An 18471-nucleotide genomic window follows, 5' to 3' on the forward strand; every position below is an offset into this window, starting at 1 on the left:
CTGCTGCGGGGAAGGACAGGTCTCCGAAGCAGTGCAGGGCCGCTCTTATTAACTGCTGGCGTCCGGGATTAACAGGTTGGGTCCTGCGAGAGCCGGAGCAGAAGGAGGGGCCGCACGAACAGGGTGCTCAGGGCCAGCACTGCAGCCCAGAGCCAAAGAAAAAGGGGAAAAGGGAAGATTTCTCAGCCATTTTCCTGCAGAGAAAAGGGGAGAAATGGCCCGGAGATGCAGGGAGAGGAGCGGGCAGGAGCAGCGGGCTGCAGGGTCCGTGCCCGCCGGGCTGCCCGTGCCCGCGTCACCCCGTGCCCTGCGTGCAGGTCCCTCGGAGGTCGCTCACCCCTCCTCACCACGCAGCATCCTCAGCCCAAGCGAGAAAAGCTTCTCCCCCCTCCCTGCCTCCCACCCGGATTAACTCCTGCCAGCAGCCGACAGCAGGGGTATTCCAGGTGCCTCCTTTAGCCGGGCACGAGGCACGCACGTAGGGACGACGGTAATGATTAGGAGCTGAGGCAAAGCAAGCACGGGTGGGTAAGCTGGACTAGTCGAAGAGCACATAAGCCTAGAGTCATAATTAGGCATGGGGAGAGGAGCCATGACCTTGAAAGTATTAGGGAAGAGGACTCCTAATTAGGAGGCAAAAGGGCCGTGTGCTGTTTAACCTGCTTCTAAAAGTCATTAAACTGCCCCGGATGACTTAATTGCCAAGAAGATTTGGAGGACAAGCTGACAAGCTTTACCAAAGCTGACCGAGCGAGGAGAGAGGCCGGGCTGGAAACGAGGGCACGCTCCTCCTCTAACAGCCGGCCCCGGCCCCGCGTCCTCGGGGCTGCCCCTGCCACCGGCCGGGACCGGGCACGAGGTTAACGGTGGATCAGAAACAGCTCCCGAGAATTCAGCGGCCGCCTGCAGAGGAGCGGGAGAGTCCAACAGCTCCATTTGCTGGTGCCCGCAGGACAGGCTCCTGCGCAGTAAAAATTTCCAGGAGGATCAGGGCTGGAAAAGGCATTTAACTCGGGGAAGAGACTGGTGAGGTTTTGCTCCTGGGAAAACCAGACAGAGGCAGAAAGATGGATGTCGAGGAAAGGCTCCTGGAGAACATCAGGCCACAAGTCATAAATTTCCAAACCATTTTAGTGCACAAATCCCTTTAATTTTGGCACCTTGGGAGCAAACATGAAACCAAGCTCGGAGAATCAAATAAGCCAGAGGAACTAAAAATTTCTCTCGGTTTCTTGCCCTTTAGGTAGGAAGCTCCAGCTGCTGGTTCTCCAGCCGTGCAGAGGGCTTCCAGGAGTGCCCCGGCTTGCACAGGCATTTCTCGCACGATGCTGACACGTCCCCTGTGGGTGGGCTTCGGGTGGGAGGCTGATGCTTGGAGACTCATCAACGTGGGTGAGAAGCTGAGGGATGTGGAAGTTTAAGCTTTAGGTTGGTTTTTATTTCTTTTTGATTGAGCTGGTTTGCGAATTCCGGTTTGAAAGCTTCTGACTTTTCCAGAGTCAACAAGGTTACTCGATGATCAAGCTCTCCTCTTCCATCAGGTCTCTTCCACCCACTTAATGAAAACAAATGCCACCCGGGACAAGGGCCATCCTTCTTATTTGTCTTCTTGGGGCCCAAGAATGGGCTTGCTTTAGACTTCTTTTTATATATGTTATTTTAACAAATGAACCAAATTTATATCCTGGCTGCTCCCAGGTACATCTAATTCCCAAAGCGTAATGGAGCTGTTTGTGGTCTCTGGTCATTAATCCTATTAGTGTCAGGCTTTGCGCCTGGTCCTGGGCGCGCGAAATACCAGTTACTTTAAGAGGGCACAAAGTAAAAGCTCTTGGAAGCAGCTTCCCGCATCAGGGCTCGAAGGGCAGGAGCGGGGCTTGGCAGCCAGTTAACGGTAGCTGATTTCCTCCAGCTGCCCTTTGCCCAAATACATGCCCTCTGAAGGAGGGAGCGGACGTTGCTGGCACGGCGGCGGTGGAGCTGCTGGAGGGGTGCGGGGGGGCGGGAGGGGAGAGTTGGTCCCCTTTTATGAAGTTTGTCATCCCGGCTTTGTAATAAAATCCAGCGTTTCGGCCGGTGAAATGCAATCACCTTTTAAAAGCAGAGAATTAAAGCTTCCTAGACGGCTTATGGCAGACCCTGAACAGGAGGAAAGCACGGAGAAGCCAGAGAGCAGGAGAGGATATTTGTGCAATAAGCCAGTCCTAAGACCGTGCAGGCAAGCAAATAAGAGTTGATGAGAATCAATTGGTTTGCAGCAGGACCTCGACTGCAGCAGCTCATATTTCCAGCAGCATCAAACTTCATTCACTCCTAAGGACCTCCAAACTTTAAGACCATTTTTTCCCCTCAGTATTCAAGTGCTGGTACAGTCTCTGGTTTGCCAGCCCCGCAGGTACCGGGGGGATGAATGAGTGCAGCATGAAACAAATTGGAAATAACAGCTTACTTTTATTGTGAGATAAAAAAAAGAAGACAAGGGGAGAGCTGAGAAGTGCTTAAATAAAACTCCGCAGCTCAGGCTGGAAGTAACAGAAAGAGGCAGAGACATCTGAAGCAGGTAACTGCGGGGACGGGCGTCTCAGCTCCGCTCCGCGGCTGGCACACAAATCCTGCGGCCGCTTGTCTGTCTGCAGCCTCACCTGCTCGGCCCACCTCGTGCGAGGCGCGCACGCGTGCTCCACGCCGTGTGAATTCATCCTGTCCCGCAGAAGCGACCTTCGAGCAACTCACAAAGCCGGCCCTCCACCGGGGGAACAGCCGCCCCTGCACCCAGCAGGACGCTGCCAGGCCACGGCCACGGCCACGGCCACGGCCGGGCTGCCAGCACCTCGCAGCCGTCCCCTCCCGCCAGCTGCCGGCCGGGTGGCACCCAGCTCGGGTGCAACCAGGCACCCCTCTGCAGACAGCCATGGGGGGACCCTGAGCCCCCCGCCCTGCCCCGCCCCGCCCCGCCCGGCTCTGCAGCGCAGCAGCACCTCGAGGGCTCGCCCCATTGCTGCTTGCCTGAAAACAACAGCAGGTGCGGCAGAAAAAAGTATTTCGTGTTTTGGTTGGGGCAGAGACCAAATATTTAGGTGTTTCTCCCAAACTTGTTACATTTGATGTTTTTCTGAGAGTGTTTACTTCCTCCCTGTGCTGAAAACAGTGATATATATCAAGCAGCAGGAGTAGCGAGAGGACAAGGATATATTAAGAGGCTAGCATGAAAACATGAAGATGTTTTTTCTGCCTGTTTTGGAGACAGCAAGCGGGAGCTCACGGCTCCAAGGAGACCTGCAGAGGAGGGGATGCTGGCTGTCACCTCCCTGCCCACACCTCCCAGCTGGACGCTGGTGGGCACGGGGGGGAAAGGAGACCGGGAGCCTCACAGGGTGATAGGCGGCACTGCCAGGACACCCTCTGCCCGATGCCTCGCTGTGCTCGGGATAGAGCGGCTGGGGGCCGGGGAGGAAGCCACGTCCTTTTGCCGGAGGACGGTGCCAGCGCGAGCGGCGGCGGGCTGGGGGTGCTTGGCCCCGCCGTGGGAGCAGGGCAGGGGCAGCCCAGGCGGGCACTGCCTTCGCCGGCACGGCGAGCTGCTCGGGGGGCTGCCGGCGAGAGGGTTTTACCCTTGAGCGCTTGTTTTGCTTTTGTTCTCTGGAGCAAGACACCTGCTTTTCCCGCAAACAAAGCCATAAATTGTCGTGCAAGCAGGTTTCAAGGGGAAGAAAAAGCGGAGCTGGGATGACAGCGACGGGGAGTTGTGCGAGGAGGTGAATTACTTGAAATATGGCTGAAAACTTCCATGCCATAAATATATTTCTGATCACAGCTAACAAATCATCATAATTATTCTATAAATAAGGGAAAGGCTGGCTGTATGGTACCTGGCTTTTTTCTACAGGCCTCTGGAGCAAATTTGTTAGCATCTTAAAATAAACTATTTGCTCCAGATAGTTTGTTTGTACTCTCCAGGCTGAATTGTCTTCTCATTCATTTTTCAACACCTTTGGTTTGGTCGTTGGGAATCTTTTTGTGCTTTTTTCCCTGTCTGGCTCTGACAAAGAGATACTGGGGGGGAGCGCGTTTAAAAAACAACCTGAAAGCGCTTGCTTTTCTTCTGTGCCGTGAGGGGCCTTGACAGCAGAGATCAAAGTTTCCTTCCGCGTCCTCCCGGGCCGGCTAATGTCCGTGTTTGCTCCTCGGATGGGGAAGGGATAAGCTGGAGAAGGGAACGTGCTGGATCTTGGTTATCCTGCGGTGCAGAGCCGCGTGCCCCAGCATCCCAGCCCGCCTGCACCCAAACCGGAGACCTGCCTGCCCGCCACTCCCTTCGTGGTGATAAAGGCCCCGAGATACAAGCTGCAGACACAGAGCGGATGAAGTAGAAAGGGTGATTCTGCTTTCCTCCTGGCAGCTGCAGGAAATCGTGTCTCGCTGCTTGGTAAGAGGAGCTCGGCTGGGTGGTGAAACCTGCGCGGAGGTTTTTCCCTCGACATGTAAACGACAGATTTCATGACCGGTTTGCCTCAATATCTTCTCTCCAGCCAGCTGCTGTTTCTGCTGAAAGGAGCCTCTCTGGGGAGTGCCAAGCACCCCGAGATGCTGATGCCAAGCAAGGAGCGGGGCCGGAGCCACGCGTCCAACACACCGAAAAACGCGGAAGGAACAAGGTTTCCCTTCCCGCCTACTCCCTCTATTACTGGGGCAGACCAGAGCTCCTGCCTGGTGGGAGCCACAGCCGGCGCACCCGTGCCGTGCCGGAGAACAGCGGGGAGCATCGCTGCCTCGGATGTCAAAGCCCATTTCCTTCATTTCGGGTTTCTTCAGTGGGAAAATTATCTATCAACGCCACTTGTATTTAAAGTGGCTTTACAGGGAAAGCTTGTACACATGCAGAAATTCATTCCCGTAGCCCCCCCGGTTGCAGGGAAGGAGCTGCAGGGTTTATGAGTTTAACTTGAGGACAGGAGTCCAGCAGCCTCGCGTCACCCCGCGCGTGCCCGCAAAGCTACTTCTGTGAGGGAGTTTTCTAAGCGATAAAGGCAATATCGGTCTGAGATGAGCCTTGCATCAGATTTTACCCCGGGCAGAGGTGAAGATGCTGAATGCCCCTGCAGCCAGCGGTGAGCCCAGTTCCCTGCCACATCCAGGCCGGTCTCCAGCCCGGAGTTCAGCCCCCCCGGTCTCCCCAGAGTGCTCGTGCTAAGGAGGCCTCTCTTTAATGTCTTTTCCACAGGGCTATAAACTCGCAACACACCATTTTTTCCCTTTTATAGATCAGCATTATTAATTTATTGGAAGTTTACTATTTGGAAATGTTCTCATATAAATTAATGGGAAGGTAACATTAAACCTCAGTCCCTGGGGGAGGAGAAAGCCAAACAAAAACCCCATTCCCTGTGCTCAAGGAAAGGCAGCCTGGTAAATCATCCCCTTTGCTCTGCAGAGGCCATCGCTCCGAGGGCAGCAGCAGCACGAGGAGCCCCGGAGCTTCGGCTCCGGCTCTGTCAGGGCTTCCCGCCGGTCCTGTACCGAGGAGCCAGCCCAGCTCTGATGCCCAGGACATGCAGGTCCGCGTTTGTTGGTCCTACAGGACTTGCTCCTCTCCAGCTCCTGGGTCTGCACGATCTTCCTGCATAACTTTGGTGGGGAAATACGCACCCTGACTGTACTTTCTGTAGTGCTTTTCAGGCGTGCAGACATCTCAAGACACTTCACCGAGCATTTAATTATACGCCAGAGGAAGAAGCGCCCTACTCAGACAGCTTCAGTTGCCGCTGTGAACCGGCAGCGTCCTGCAGGCCACGGCGCGCAGCACAAATATATGCATTTGTGTCAATTAAGTGGCATAATAGATCTGCCTATTCCTTTGCTGAATACAGACAAATCTGTATTGAGAAGAGGGGATAAGGAGCTGTTATGTGCGTGCGAAGGAGGAGGAGTGGTTTTTTCAGAGGCACGAGCCGTTATTAAAGACTGCTCGTTCGTCTCATGCACTTCAGGAGCAAAAACTGAAGTTATCTGCCCCCAAAATGAGCACCTCCCAGCATCTCCCGCTTGGTGAGAGGTTTCCCAGCCCTGGGGACGCGGTCCCCATGTGCAAGCTCGGACCTGGAGGAGGGAGAACTCCCAGTGCTGCCGGGGAGGGAGCTCCCTCGGCATCCCCCGGGGCAGGGCTTGAAGCGATGGAGCTGAAGGGGAATGTTGTGTTAATTTACACGCGTCTCCTTTCATTTTATAAAACTATTGCCATTTATGAGAAAAGCTTATTGAGTTAAATCACTTCTCCCGCAGTAATATAAAAATGCTGCGGCTCAGGAATACTGACATGCATGAGAGTCAGGCTCACTTTTCTTGCTGAGCAGATGAGGAACAGGAATGATTATTTTGTATCACTTTACGAAAGAGACCTTACTGTAATATACCTGCTGTGCATTGATAAATAGCACCAGCAGATAATAAGGGCCTTAGGCAAGGAGCAAGGAAGAAAAAAGGCTTTCCAGCATGTGAACACAAATGCTTTAAATGTGAACTAAATTGGCCTGATCATTCCTCAGATTTGCAAAATTAAACCGTGTCCAATTGTCAACATCACTGAGATTTATAAGACAAATATAGCCAAAGCAAAGGGAATCTATAACAGCCCCACTAGAGACGCTTGTAGAGTTTAAGAAGCACGTACTATTTATGAAACCAAGTGTTATAATGTCATTATCCTACGTACCACCTCCCAGCAATGGAGAGCTGGAAAAGTTCGTCACCAGAGACGCGTGAGAGATGACTACGCTGGCACCAGCGCTGGAAATAAGCCGGCCTCAGCATCAGGCCTCTGCTCTTAAGAAAACTTCTTCACACAAGGAACTGTAGGGCTGGACCTACACGTACCGTGCACCACCATCAAGGTGAAAAACCCGTAATTCAGCGTGCACGAGTGTCCCAGGAAGGAACCTGCTGCAGACGTGCTTGAGAGCAACGGAAGAACCTGCACAGGGAAACCACAAAGCCGGTAGCCCGCTCTTTCAGGCTTTGCCAAGAGCTGGGTTTGCTACGCGGTCTTTTTCTGCTAGGGGCCGTAGTTTGAAAGCAGCAGCTGCTCCGCACGATGTAGTTGCTGCGTGGGCAATGGGAACTGCAAGTTAGTGAAATCAAAATTACCTTTGCTATTGCCCTGACTACACCTCATTTACCTGGAGCTCAGACTCCTGCCATAGCTTGAACCCCCACTCCTGCAGAGGTTCAGAAAGAACACCCCTCTTGCTGCATTTCCCTTGCTGTATTTCTTTACCTTATCCTATTTAGCAAAACAGGACTGGATTAGCTTTTCTTCCTCTGTGAGAAATGATGCAAACCATTGCACCCTGTAATGGTACCTCTCCTTTGCAAGGCAGAGGAGACCTCTGCTTTAGTTTCACGTCTCCGGGTTGTTAATGTCTCCCAGCCGACAGCCACCGCGCAAAGGAGAGCCACCTTGCTTCACCTTGCAGCAGCTAGATGTAAAACCTGGGGAAACCATGGCAATGCTGAAGTCAGTGTCACCTCTCTAATGATGCCAAGGATTTCTCGGCAGAGTTAACAAAGGCGGGTTACCTCTTGAGCTGTTAAAAGCACAGTTCCCAGTCTCCTGCAAGCGCTTGTTTCTTAGGCGTTTGCTTTTGACCCCCGCTGGTGCCCCTGGGCTCTCCAGCCCCTGCCTGCCCCTGCCTGTAACAGAGGTGCCGGCAGCCGCGCAGCAGAGGGGGTGAGGGCTCGGCGTGCCGGAGATGAAGCCAGCCAAGAGCTGACTGTGTCTCCATCGAAACAAAAGGTACCTGAGCATGAAGAGCGGGGTGAGCAGGTGGATTCTGGATGCCTGTGCTGAAGGCAATTAAGCTGCTCAGATACTCATCTGTCCTCGGGGTCCTGCTTCAGAGTCAGGGCTTTGCCGCCCAGCCCGGAGGCTGGGGGATGCAAGCTGGGAAGCCAGTTAGGGAACGATGATTGATCTGCGCTCGTTCCTATCAGCTGTGCTGGAACAGAGGCAGAGCCAGAGGAGCTCCATCCACACGGTACTGCTGCTGCATTCAGGATACTCCTGCCCGGAGGTATCTTGCCCGAGGAGCTTGGCCCCATCCTGCCCCATTTAGAGGCAAGCTGAGAATCACGACATCCCACCCTGCCCTAAGCTCTACCAGGGGCCCATAAACTTCCTAAGCGAGCACTTGAAACAAGAATTGTAAGAGCACCTCAGGGCTGCTGCTAAATATCAAGAAGAAGAGAAAACACCGAGCTTCCTGCCTAGCTCCAAGAATGAAGCGCTCCCCAGCTCTGTCCCCACGCCAGCCCCTGTCCCCTCCTCAGCCAAACAGCTGGCAGCGGCCTTGGGGGGGCTTATAGGAGACCTGCAGGCAGTAACAACGCGCACCCGAGCCTGGGCAAAGCCTGCGTCTGCCGGGGACTGAGGCTACTGGGGCTTTGGCACGCTCAGGGGCTGTATTAGGGGAATGGAGAAGGTAGGCTTTTCTCCTTCTTTCATTAATCTCTCAGGCTTTAGCTTAATTATGCTACTGGGCTGCTAAGTCAGGGCTTCATGCTTTCTAATTTTTTCTTTTGTCTTGCATACACATATGAGACAGATTTTGCTTCCACAAGGGATATTTATAGGACATATGTTAGAGCTTGAAGAAGCTGATTAGCAATGTTTAGATTAAAAAAAGAAGAAATTGCATGAGAGCAGCCTAGCCAGGCAAATACTATACAGGGTGCTAGCTTCTGGGTAGCGACTCCCCTGCCTTCCTGGCTGGTTCTCAGTACTGGACAAGCCCAGCTGGGGGGCACAGAGCCGGGAGTGCGAGGCAGGCTTGCGGCAGGGCCAGCATTAGTCAGCGAAGGCAGGATGCTCTGCCTCCTGTCCTTGGGGAAGGACTTTGGGGACAGGAGTGGCTAAATAGCGTGCTTCCCTGGAAAAGTGAGCTGTGGCTGGAAAGCTAGGTAACATCCCCAGGCAGACGGCCCACGCTGCAGGGAGGCTCCGTGAGGCTGCCGGGGCTTGCGGTGACTCTTTCAGGCAATGGGCAGAAGGCAGATGTGCCCCACCAAATACTTTCTACCTTTTCCACGCCTTCTGAGCCCTCCCCTCCAGCTCCCCTGCCTCTTGACTCTTTCCTTGCAGGGGTCTGGCATGCTGGAGCTACGCCTCGCTAGACGGCCCCATCGAGACTATTAGAGAAGTTTGAGACCTTGGTGGATGCTTTCTTAAGTGAATACAAGTCTCAGAGTCACCTAAGAGCTGCTCAGAGTATAAATCTGCTAGGTGCTTTCCAGAATCCTATTCCCTGTCAGCACTGGTCTGAAAAACCAAAGGACGATGTTACAAGGAGGTAGAAATTGCATTATACTCCTCTCTCCTTCACAAGCTCCAAGTAACACTTCTTTTTTTTCCATATGAAAGGAAAATGGGTAATGACAACCTATTTCTATTGCAGAGACAATTTTCACTCCTCCTTGGCAAGTGTAGCCAGGGCAGCGTCTTTCTTTCCACTCAGAGGCAAATTAGCAGATTTTGCCTCAAGAACGTGATGGGCGAAGTGCAGTGCAGCTGGCAGCGTTCACCCGCCACGGTTGGCAGCACCCTTGGGGTGCCCGCACCTATTAACTCTCACGGTGGGTGGGTGATAATGCAGGTGCTGTTACGGGAAACCTGGGAAGTGCAGTTCGGATCACAGGGAAAACCCCTCTTTTCTTCCAGAATATGGGTCTGCGTGAGCATCTGCGACCTGCAGCGTGGCAGCCACTTCCAGTCAGTGCTTACAGCTTTGCACCAGCGTCAGGAACTTTACTCTCTTGGAGAGATGACTCTGAGAAGAACAAGTTAGACAAATGAATTCACTAATGACTTCCTTCCCTCCTCCTTAAATGGTGGGATAATTCTCAGTTCCTGCTCCTGCAGCGGGCTGCGCCATCGCCTGCCACCCGCTCCGTGCTAGGCAGCCCCGGCAGCGCTGCTGAGTAAATGAGCCAGACAAAGGGGGCCAAGATTGACGATTGGCATCAATCTGCCTTTTAAAACGCCACTAAAAATGGTGCGCTGGCTATTTTAAGAAGGCGCAGAAGCAAATGCCTCACACATCGCCTGGCCCTGCAGCGGGCAGGCAGCAGGCAAGGCTCTCTGGAGAGCGGCAAGGATGCCCAAACTCTGGCCAAGTCTCTCCCTCCCCGCGTGGTTTGCACTCCAAGCATCTCAAGCCAGCCTTGAACCCGAATAATGGCCTATATATAAAAGCTTTGTGTGCACGCTTGCTTTGGTACTGTTGAAAGCCTCAAGTCTCCTTTGATACCTCTTTTTTTTTTCTGGTTCAAAAATATCCTGGGAGCTTCTGGCTGGTGACATTTCAACGCAGGGCAGCGGCCAGAAGCTCTAGAAGAGGCTTGGGGCCAGAGGAAAGCTGATGGCAAGGGCACGGGACCTTTCACCACTGGGGCTCACTTGCCCTACTAAGGTATATAGAGGTACAACAGATGTTTATAGCCCAATAAATGCAGGCACAGTTTCCTGTTGGCTTCCAGCCCCTTGCTCAAGCTTGGCCTGTGCTGCCAGGCCCCAGAGCTCCCCGGACGTGGTCCTGCCCCCCCACCCCAGGATGGGTCCCCCAACGCACAATCCCCGCGCCGGCTCCACGCGTTTGATACAAATGGGGAAATAATATTTTTTTAAGTGGGGATGAGTTAAGAGGATTTGTTTCAGATACAAGATAGCTCTCATTAATGTTTGCTCGTTTAGGTTTATTTAAGCCTTAATTGATCGTCTTCTACTTAACTGTGTTCCAGTATCTCTCAGGCTCCAGAACAGACTCTTATGAGACTGACAATTGCACGCTCTTCCCTTCTTCTCTCTAAAGATCTTTCATGTTAGTTAGCTGGGTTTAATGGATGATAAAGTCACTGGGCTTGCAGTAAAGCTGAGCTTTCTCTTTCAAGTCACTACACATACAGCCTCCAGGAAGACCGCGTCCAGGTGAGTGTTGTGCTTTGGTACCTGTTTTTGCTGAAGCTGTTGTAATTTGCAGCTACGAACATCATGTGTAAAATCAAGGTTTTGCATGTAATGAATGTCCCTGGGTCTCGTGGCTCCCTCCCTCCAGGCTCCGTCCCTCCAGGCAGAGGGACGAGAAGTTTGACTGGGCAGAGCTCTGGTCCAGTTTGTCAGTGGCCTCGTTATGGGCAGATGGAGGGGGGACCGTCATTGACCTTGCAGCGTCACCAAACACACGCTGCCTGGCCTGCGTGTCGGGATTTCATGGGTGGCTCTGAGGGAACCGTGCCCAAACTGCCCCAGCAGGTCGGAAGCATACTTAGGAAAAAACAAAAATCAGCCTGGCCATTATTTAGGACACTTTTGTAGCCCTGGTTCTGCTTGGGCTTGGATAGGAGAGGTCTGTCTCCCCAGCAGCTGAAATCTCACAAGATAAGCGGTTCTTCAGGCCAACCCCCGAGATTTCACCCTTCCCAAAATAGGTTCCTTCCGACCAGGAATCCAACTCCAAAAAATGTGGGATTTGGATGCTGAACTACAGCACTTCTAGCGGCAGCTGGAGCTGATCCACCGGGAGCACACGTAAGGAGCAGGGACTTGCGAGGAGGCATCATAGGGACAATGCTGCCCTTTTGTCGGGCTGCCTTGCTGAAAGGAGGCCCCTCTGTTTCTAGAGCAGGTTTGTATGGAGGCAGAAAAGAAACCCGGTGACTCAGAAAGGCAGCGGAGAGAGACTCGTTTCTACTGAAGTCTGGCTTTCTGGTGTGATTGTTTGGAACAAAGCGAGCCGTGGCTGTTGAAATGCCCCTTCCTTGCTGGCCCTGCGCAGAGCTGAGGCGCGTCGGAGGTTTGTTCCTGCGAGGGGACCGCCCAGGCAGTTCTGACTGCAAACTGCAGCCCTGTTTCTCACTCGTAGCCAGGAGCGGCTTCGAAGAATCTGTCCCCAAATTCATACAAAAACTTCTTTTATTGCAGCAACTGAGCAGAAACCACCCAAAGAAGCTCATCTTTTCCAGAGCGACACTTTCCTTTCAATACACTAGCTATAGGAATAATTTAGCTTCTTACTGGCAGCACCCCTGGAAAGAGAGAAAACATACTGGGCTCATGAAACACGTCTTAAAATAGCCAAAGCCTTTCCCGGCACGTTTGCTTGTCCTCTTTGTGCTCTATTGTCTTTAAACGAGCACAGAGGAAAAAAGGCACGAACTTTCAGCCGAAGGAAATTCGGTGGCGGCGGCGGCTGCTGCAGATCTCTCCGATCGGGGAGTCTGGGAAGGAGGAGGCTGCTTGGGAGCCGCCACTCGCCAGCGGAAAATCAGCGCTCTCGCTCGCTCGACGTTTTTCCTGCAGAACAGATGCGCGGGATCAGGAGTGGAAACTCTTTGATGGGTTTGGTCGGGAGCAGGATGCCAGCGGGCACAGCTCCCTGCCCAGCCTGTGCACAGCCGGCGGAGCACGCTGCAGCCGGGCCCGCTCCTCCGGGCAGCGGGACCAGGGGTCCCCGCTGTCCCCGCACCTGTGGCCGGGCCGCCCCGGTCGGGCGGGAGCCCTCCGCCCCGCACAGCCTGCACCCCGGGGCTGTCAAAGCAGGGGTTAAAAATGCCTCCCCCTCCCCGGTGCTCTGGAGGAAACTGCCTTCAGCGCGGGGACGGGTCGTGCTGGCGGCACCGGCTCCTCGGGGGCCGGGGAATCAGCGCGGTGACACCTCAGCCCCGAATCGCTGACCTGCTAAATGCGCGCATATCTAAGCAGGCATTCGGGCTCAGCAGGTGCATGCAAATCAGGCGGAGCGAGTTAGTTCGCCTTCCCCCGGAGCCGCCAGCCAGGGGGAATTCGCCAGATTCAGGGAGAAGGAGCGGGTCGGTGCCTCGGTGCGCAGGCGAGGGGAAAGTCGCTGGCCCGGCGCGGCGTCCCCCCGGGGGGGGGGAAAGGCCGACTCCCGGCGGGTCTCTCCCCCCGCGGGGGCGCGGGGCTGCGCCGGCGGGACCCTGCGCGCCGCCTCCGCGGGGGCTCCGGCGCCCGGCGGAGCCGCGCACGGCCCCAGCCCGGCCCCTCCGGCTCCGGGCGCCGGGCTCCGGCGGCGGGTCCGCCCCCGCCCCGCCGCGGCCGCGGAGCGGAGGGGCCGCGCTCCGCCCCCGCCTCCTCCCCCCGCAACTTCCCCGAGCCGCGGCCCCCCGCCCCCGCCCCGCGGGTGCGCGCACAGACGCGGGCGCGCCGAGCCCAGCCGCGCCGAGCCGAGCCCAGCCGAGCCCAGCCCAGCCCAGCCGCACCGCGCCCGCAGGGGCCCGGCCGCCCCGCGCCTCCCCCGCCGCGCATGGGGCGCGCAGCCTCCGCGGGCGCGCAGCTGCCCCGCCGGCGCTGAGGGGCCGGGGCAGCCGGAGCGCCGACCCCGCCGGCCCCCGGGCATGCCCGCCGCGCTGGCCGCCGCCTGCCCCGCCGCTGAGCGCCGCCGCGGGCGCGGGGCGGCGCGCCCGGATGGAGAGCTGAGGCGGTGAGCCCCGCCGGGCCGGGACGGGCGGGCCGGGAGACGTGACGATGTGGATGCGACGGCTCCCGGGAAGCAGGTAGGGCCGGGGCGCGGCGGCCCCGCGGAGCCCCGCGGAGCGAGCGCCGGCCGCGCTTCTCGCCGCCGGCCGCGCTTCTCGCCGCCGGCCGCGCTCCTCGCCGCCGGCCGCGCTCCTCGCCGCCGGCCGCGCTCGGGGAGCGGCTCGCGGAGTTGAATAATGAACTTCCCGGAGCGGGGGGCGGGATGGGGGGCAGCCGGCGCAGCGCGGCGGCTTCCAGCGCTCGGGAGAGGCGGCCGGTCCCTGCTCCGGGCGCGGCGGCAGGGCTCCCCCCATCCGCCTCCCCCAGCCCCGCTCGGCCGCCCGGCCCGGGGAGACCCGCGGTCCGTGGCCCTTCGCCTGTTGTTCCCCGCACGCTGCCGGGAAGGGTCCGTTCCCCCCCCTGCCCCCGCCGCCCCGGCGGATGCCGGTCGGGGGAAGGGGTCGGGGGGGCGGCCGGGGCATGGTGCGGCGGGCGGGCGGGTGGATGTGTTGGGGAGATTAATCGAGAATTGCAAAGCAGAGGAGACGGAGGCAAAGTGTTATGTAACGCATTTTCATTACCGCTGCGAAGTCATCTGAGCCCAAATCTTGTTATTTCCGTGGTACTGTGTCGGGAGCACACGAGTCACCCGGCCCCTGCCCGCGCTCGCCCCTCTGCCCCTGCAGCCGCAGGAACACCCGGCTCGCTCTGTTTTGAGCCTGTCTCGGTGGAATACCTTTGAAGCAGCAGCCTGTTAAACAAGTGAGATCATAAGGAAAACTACGCTGCTGTGTGTTTCGTGTTCTGTTCCTCTCCCCCCCCCCCCCGATTTTGTATTTAAAGAGTCCCGGTTCTGAGCCGGCGAGTGATCCGTGTGACCCCTGCCCCAAGGCTCCCCTCTGCCCAGCGCCAGAGCGGTTCACGCGTGTCGTCGTGTTCTCCGGCTGCGTGGAGGGTCTCGCTGCTGCGGCGAGGGGTCCCGAGGCGAGGGGTCCCGGCGGGAGGCCCCGCTCCCGCAGCTCGCTCCCCGGGGAGCAGGACTCGGCACCCCGGATGGCTGCGGGGTGAGCGGATGGACGTGGCCCCGCCGCCAGCCCTACCCCACGCAGCAACTACGGGAGCCCATCAGTCCGCTGCGCTCCCCGCGCCCCTGCGCTCCGGCAGAACATGGCTGCTGCTTTGGGGGTGCGCGAGGGGAGGCGGGCAGGGCTCCCCGACTGCCGCGGGCAGGCCGCGGGTGATGCGAGGGGCCTTTGTCCGTCACCCTTCGGAGTCGCTGGAGGCTTTGTCCTTCTGCCTGAGCTTTGGATGGAGTCCTGGAGGGTGAAACTTGAACTGAGGTTTTGTCTGCGCCGAGGAGCTGGCGGAGGCCCTCGGCTTTTGTTTTACGCTCGCCTGTGCCGTGCAGTGTATTCCAGAGGCACGTGGCAAGTGAGGTCCCGATGCCCCCCGGCCTCGTCCCCTGCCCCGGCCGATGCGCCCTGACGGCCCGGGCACACGAGCACCTTCACGCTGCTGCCGGAGACGTCCGTCCGTCTGCCGAGGGAGCGCTGCTGCGTGGTGGGAAGGACGGTCTCCAGGGAGTCTGCGGTGATGTAGTGACCTTAGGAATTACTCCTAGGGAAAGCACCCGAGATGTTTTTCAGGGTGCCTCGCATTTGGATTTATTCCGTGGCAGATGAAAAGCCCGGTGGAGCTGGAGGGCTGTTTCCCGAGGCTGGAGCCGGCAGAAGACGACTGTAATCTTGGAAACAGAGGATGCCCTCTGCTTTTTTTATTTTTGTGAAGAGTTTAGCAATGAAAACAGGAGCCTTCCGGTCGCTTCTCTCCTCGATTCGCCTTGCGAATTTCTTTGCTGTGTATCCTGGATCCTCAGCGCCAGGCTGTCCTCTGTACCAGCTCATCAGCTTCCAGTCCCTCTGTGTTTTATTTTTAATAAGAGAGAACTTTACTGCTAACCTTGCCTGCTGCTCTCACTTCTCTCTAACTCTAATTGCTTCTGGCTTTATTTCTGACATTTCCCATGTCATTTCCCCTCGTTTTCTTGAAGACTGCTAGAAAAATAGCTGCAAGAGAAGCAGTAGACCTTTCCAGCGCCCGTTTCACCCCGCGCAGTCTCTGCCTGGAGCTGCTGCCTGCTGCGGGGAGATGGTACCTTACTGCTCCTTTCAAGTCGGATTCCTTTCGCCCCGGGGCAGCGGCAGCTGCGTGACCTTGCAGGTGAGCCTTGCTCTCAAGCTGAGGAGGACAAGACCTGCAAACCCACATCGCTCAGAATTGTTCTGCCCTTGCTTTCGTGAAGGGGAGCTTGCTGCTCCCCGGCTCTGAGGGCTTTACCCCTTAAAGCCTCTGCGCGGTCCCGGGGATGCTCCGGATCCGCTCTGCCCTTCGCAGCGCGGCAGGCAGGGGTGCTGCAGGGTAAAGGTCTGTTATCTGGGGGGACGGCAGCTGCCCTGTCGCCTCCTGAATGTGCACCGACATACGTGTGCGTGCATACGGCTGCGTCAGTGCCTGTGCCTGCCTGTGAGGGCACGACAGCTTTCTGCAGCCTGCCGTCTGCCTGGCTTCTAGCTGGGGCTGAGGACTTCGCTTCCATAGCTACAAATACCATATTTTAAACAACATGCCACGCTTTTTACAGCATTTAGCTCCAGAGTGATTTGCAGTACGAGTAAAAATACTGTTTGCAATTTCTCACCGATTGTATAAAACAACTCATTAAAAGCATACATCCCTGCGCATTGGCACTGAGGAAACTTTATGGGCCTTGTAGTTACTGCCAAAGCAAACATTTTCCATGAATTTCACTCATCGAGTTCACACTGTCAAATGTAGATTCAGCCGCTCGTCAAAGATGCAAGCCTTGCAGTCTGGAAAGTAATGAGAGCAGTAAGCAGTGGGAGTTAATGGCCTCCACTGAGGAGTCCTTACTCATCCCGCATCCACGCAGGGGCTGAGCTGGCTGCTCCCAGGTGAATTGATTGCCACAGAAATTCATCTAGTGTCACCGGCTATGATACTTAACAGCCACAATAATGCTTGAATAAACTGCGCTTTTATGCAGCAGTTCGTACCTCCTAACTGGCAGCAATTTCACAGATGAGGCAAAGGGAGTGGCGCTGGTCTTTAGCAGCCTCTTCCCCAGAGCATGAATAATTGTTGTAATAACGCCGGAGCCGTCGCCGCCGCGTTGCCTTTGTGGTGTCTCTGGCAGGGTGACGGATGGGAGCTGCCGCGGTCGCAGAGCTGCCGCTCGCTCTGGATGCTTCGGGGCTGCCCCACGTCGCCAGCCGTGCTGCCTGCCTTCGGGACATGGGACGTGCGAGCTGCCGGCCCGTCTGCTCCAGGCATCGCAGTGCCACAGCTTGGGTTTGCTTTATGTAACAGGCATCTGCTGAAAATAAGGAGCTGCTAATTCTCCTTCAAAGCCCAGCCTGTCAAGGGGAGCCACAGCGAGGTAGAGACCAGCTCTCCAAGTGGCCCGATAACCTTGTTCCTACCTTTCCTCATCCACGAGGTCTCCCAGCACAGCTTATTTACATTTGTATCTATATGTATGTATACAGGGCAGCGGTGAGCGCCGAGAGCGGCTTCACACAACAGCTCCGTAGGGTGTGAATAATCCATACGACTTCCGACAGGTCTGAGGTTCATTATGGAAAACTATGCACGCTTAAGCCTTTAAATATAGCTAATAGGAGAAGGACTGGGAGGAAGGATTACGGGAATCAATGTGCTGAGCCGGAGGAGCCGGAGCTGTGACCCCCATGCCAGGCTGCTCCGCTCCGGGCTGCGGTATCCATTATTCTCGTTGAGGGCTGGTGATGAGGAGGTGGGTTACAGCAGTTCAAGCCCAACAGAGTCTGGGTTTGAGACCAAAACTCTTCTAGCAGGGTAACTCCTCAAGACCAAGCGTCTTGGGCAGGATCAGCGGGGAGGATGGAGCGGCCTCATTGGCGCTTTCACCCCCCTCGTTTAAAACAAAGGGGTTTTCTGTCCTTCCTTCCTTCTGTCCGTCTGTCCCACCCGCACTGGATGGTACTGCTGGGAGGGGGTTTCCTGGCCAAGCCCAGCGACCCGGCGGCCGCTGTGGGTTTTCTGGGGGAGGCTTCCGAAGCTGCCGCTTGGCCCTTCTTCGCCTTGGGTACGCGGTTTTCATCAGAGTGAATTTTTTCACTGGAATAACATAAAACTCTGGACCTGAACTGCCTCCTTAAAAATGGAATTCGACTTGATATGAATATTTCCTGTGGCTCTTCTTACCGGGACCTGCACCTACAGACTTTGATAGCTTACATAATTTCCTGCGATGGAGATGTACTTCATCTAATTTCACTTTGAAATGCATTGATTAAATCAGAACTGCTGGGAGATTTAAACTGAGTCTCTGTGGCCTGAACTTAACTGTGGGAGGTTTACCTGCCTTCATCCTTCAACATTAATTTGGTTTTATGAGGATTCCTCGTGAAATGAGGTTTCGTCTGCCGCTGAATTGTTACTGCTTTCTGGGTTTATCAATTCCTTTCTCTGGCCTCAGCGGCTCTGCGAGTAGAAGCCGGGCTAAAGCCGCCTTTCAGCGTGGCGTTGGATGCCTTTGCGTGGAGCCACGCCGGGGGACGCAGCGGGGACCGATGGGCGTTTCTGGCGAGGCTTCGTCTCTCTCTGGTGCTTCTCGTGCAGGGTGCCCAAGCTGGAGGTGAAGCACCCGCACTGCTCGTGGTGCGGGCAACAGGGCTGGGCGATGCTGCGGCAAACTCTCGCCCAGGGCCAGGGCTGCTTGGTGCGATGCTCGTGGAGCGAGATGGAGACGTGCAGCGGTAACCCCAAGTGCAGGAGGATGCGTCCTCTCGTCAGTGCCGAGTGATTCAGCCTTTCTGGTACCATGCAACAGCGATAAAAGGAAAAGAAATCCGGCTTGGCTGGGGATGGATGAGCAGTTGCATGGAAAT

The 18471-nt window shown here is 56.2% G+C and overlaps 1 protein-coding gene across 2 annotated transcripts in view; it reads left to right on the top strand.

Moving 5' to 3' along the window:
• The first annotated feature begins 13421 nt into the window (after nt 1–13421).
• The window catches only part of AJAP1 (adherens junctions associated protein 1), a 41168-nt gene continuing 36118 nt past the window's right edge, over nt 13422–18471 (top strand). For both annotated transcript variants that reach the window (XM_072884024.1, XM_072884025.1), the window contains exon 1: nt 13422–13560. In XM_072884024.1, coding sequence (XP_072740125.1) covers nt 13532–13560 — 29 coding nt within the window. In that variant the 5' untranslated portion in view covers nt 13422–13531. The remainder of the gene's footprint in view (nt 13561–18471) is intronic.

The sequence above is a fragment of the Ciconia boyciana genome, chromosome 19 (genome assembly GCF_034638445.1).
Source record: "Ciconia boyciana chromosome 19, ASM3463844v1, whole genome shotgun sequence".
In the NCBI taxonomy this organism is placed as follows: Eukaryota; Metazoa; Chordata; class Aves; order Ciconiiformes; family Ciconiidae; genus Ciconia; species Ciconia boyciana.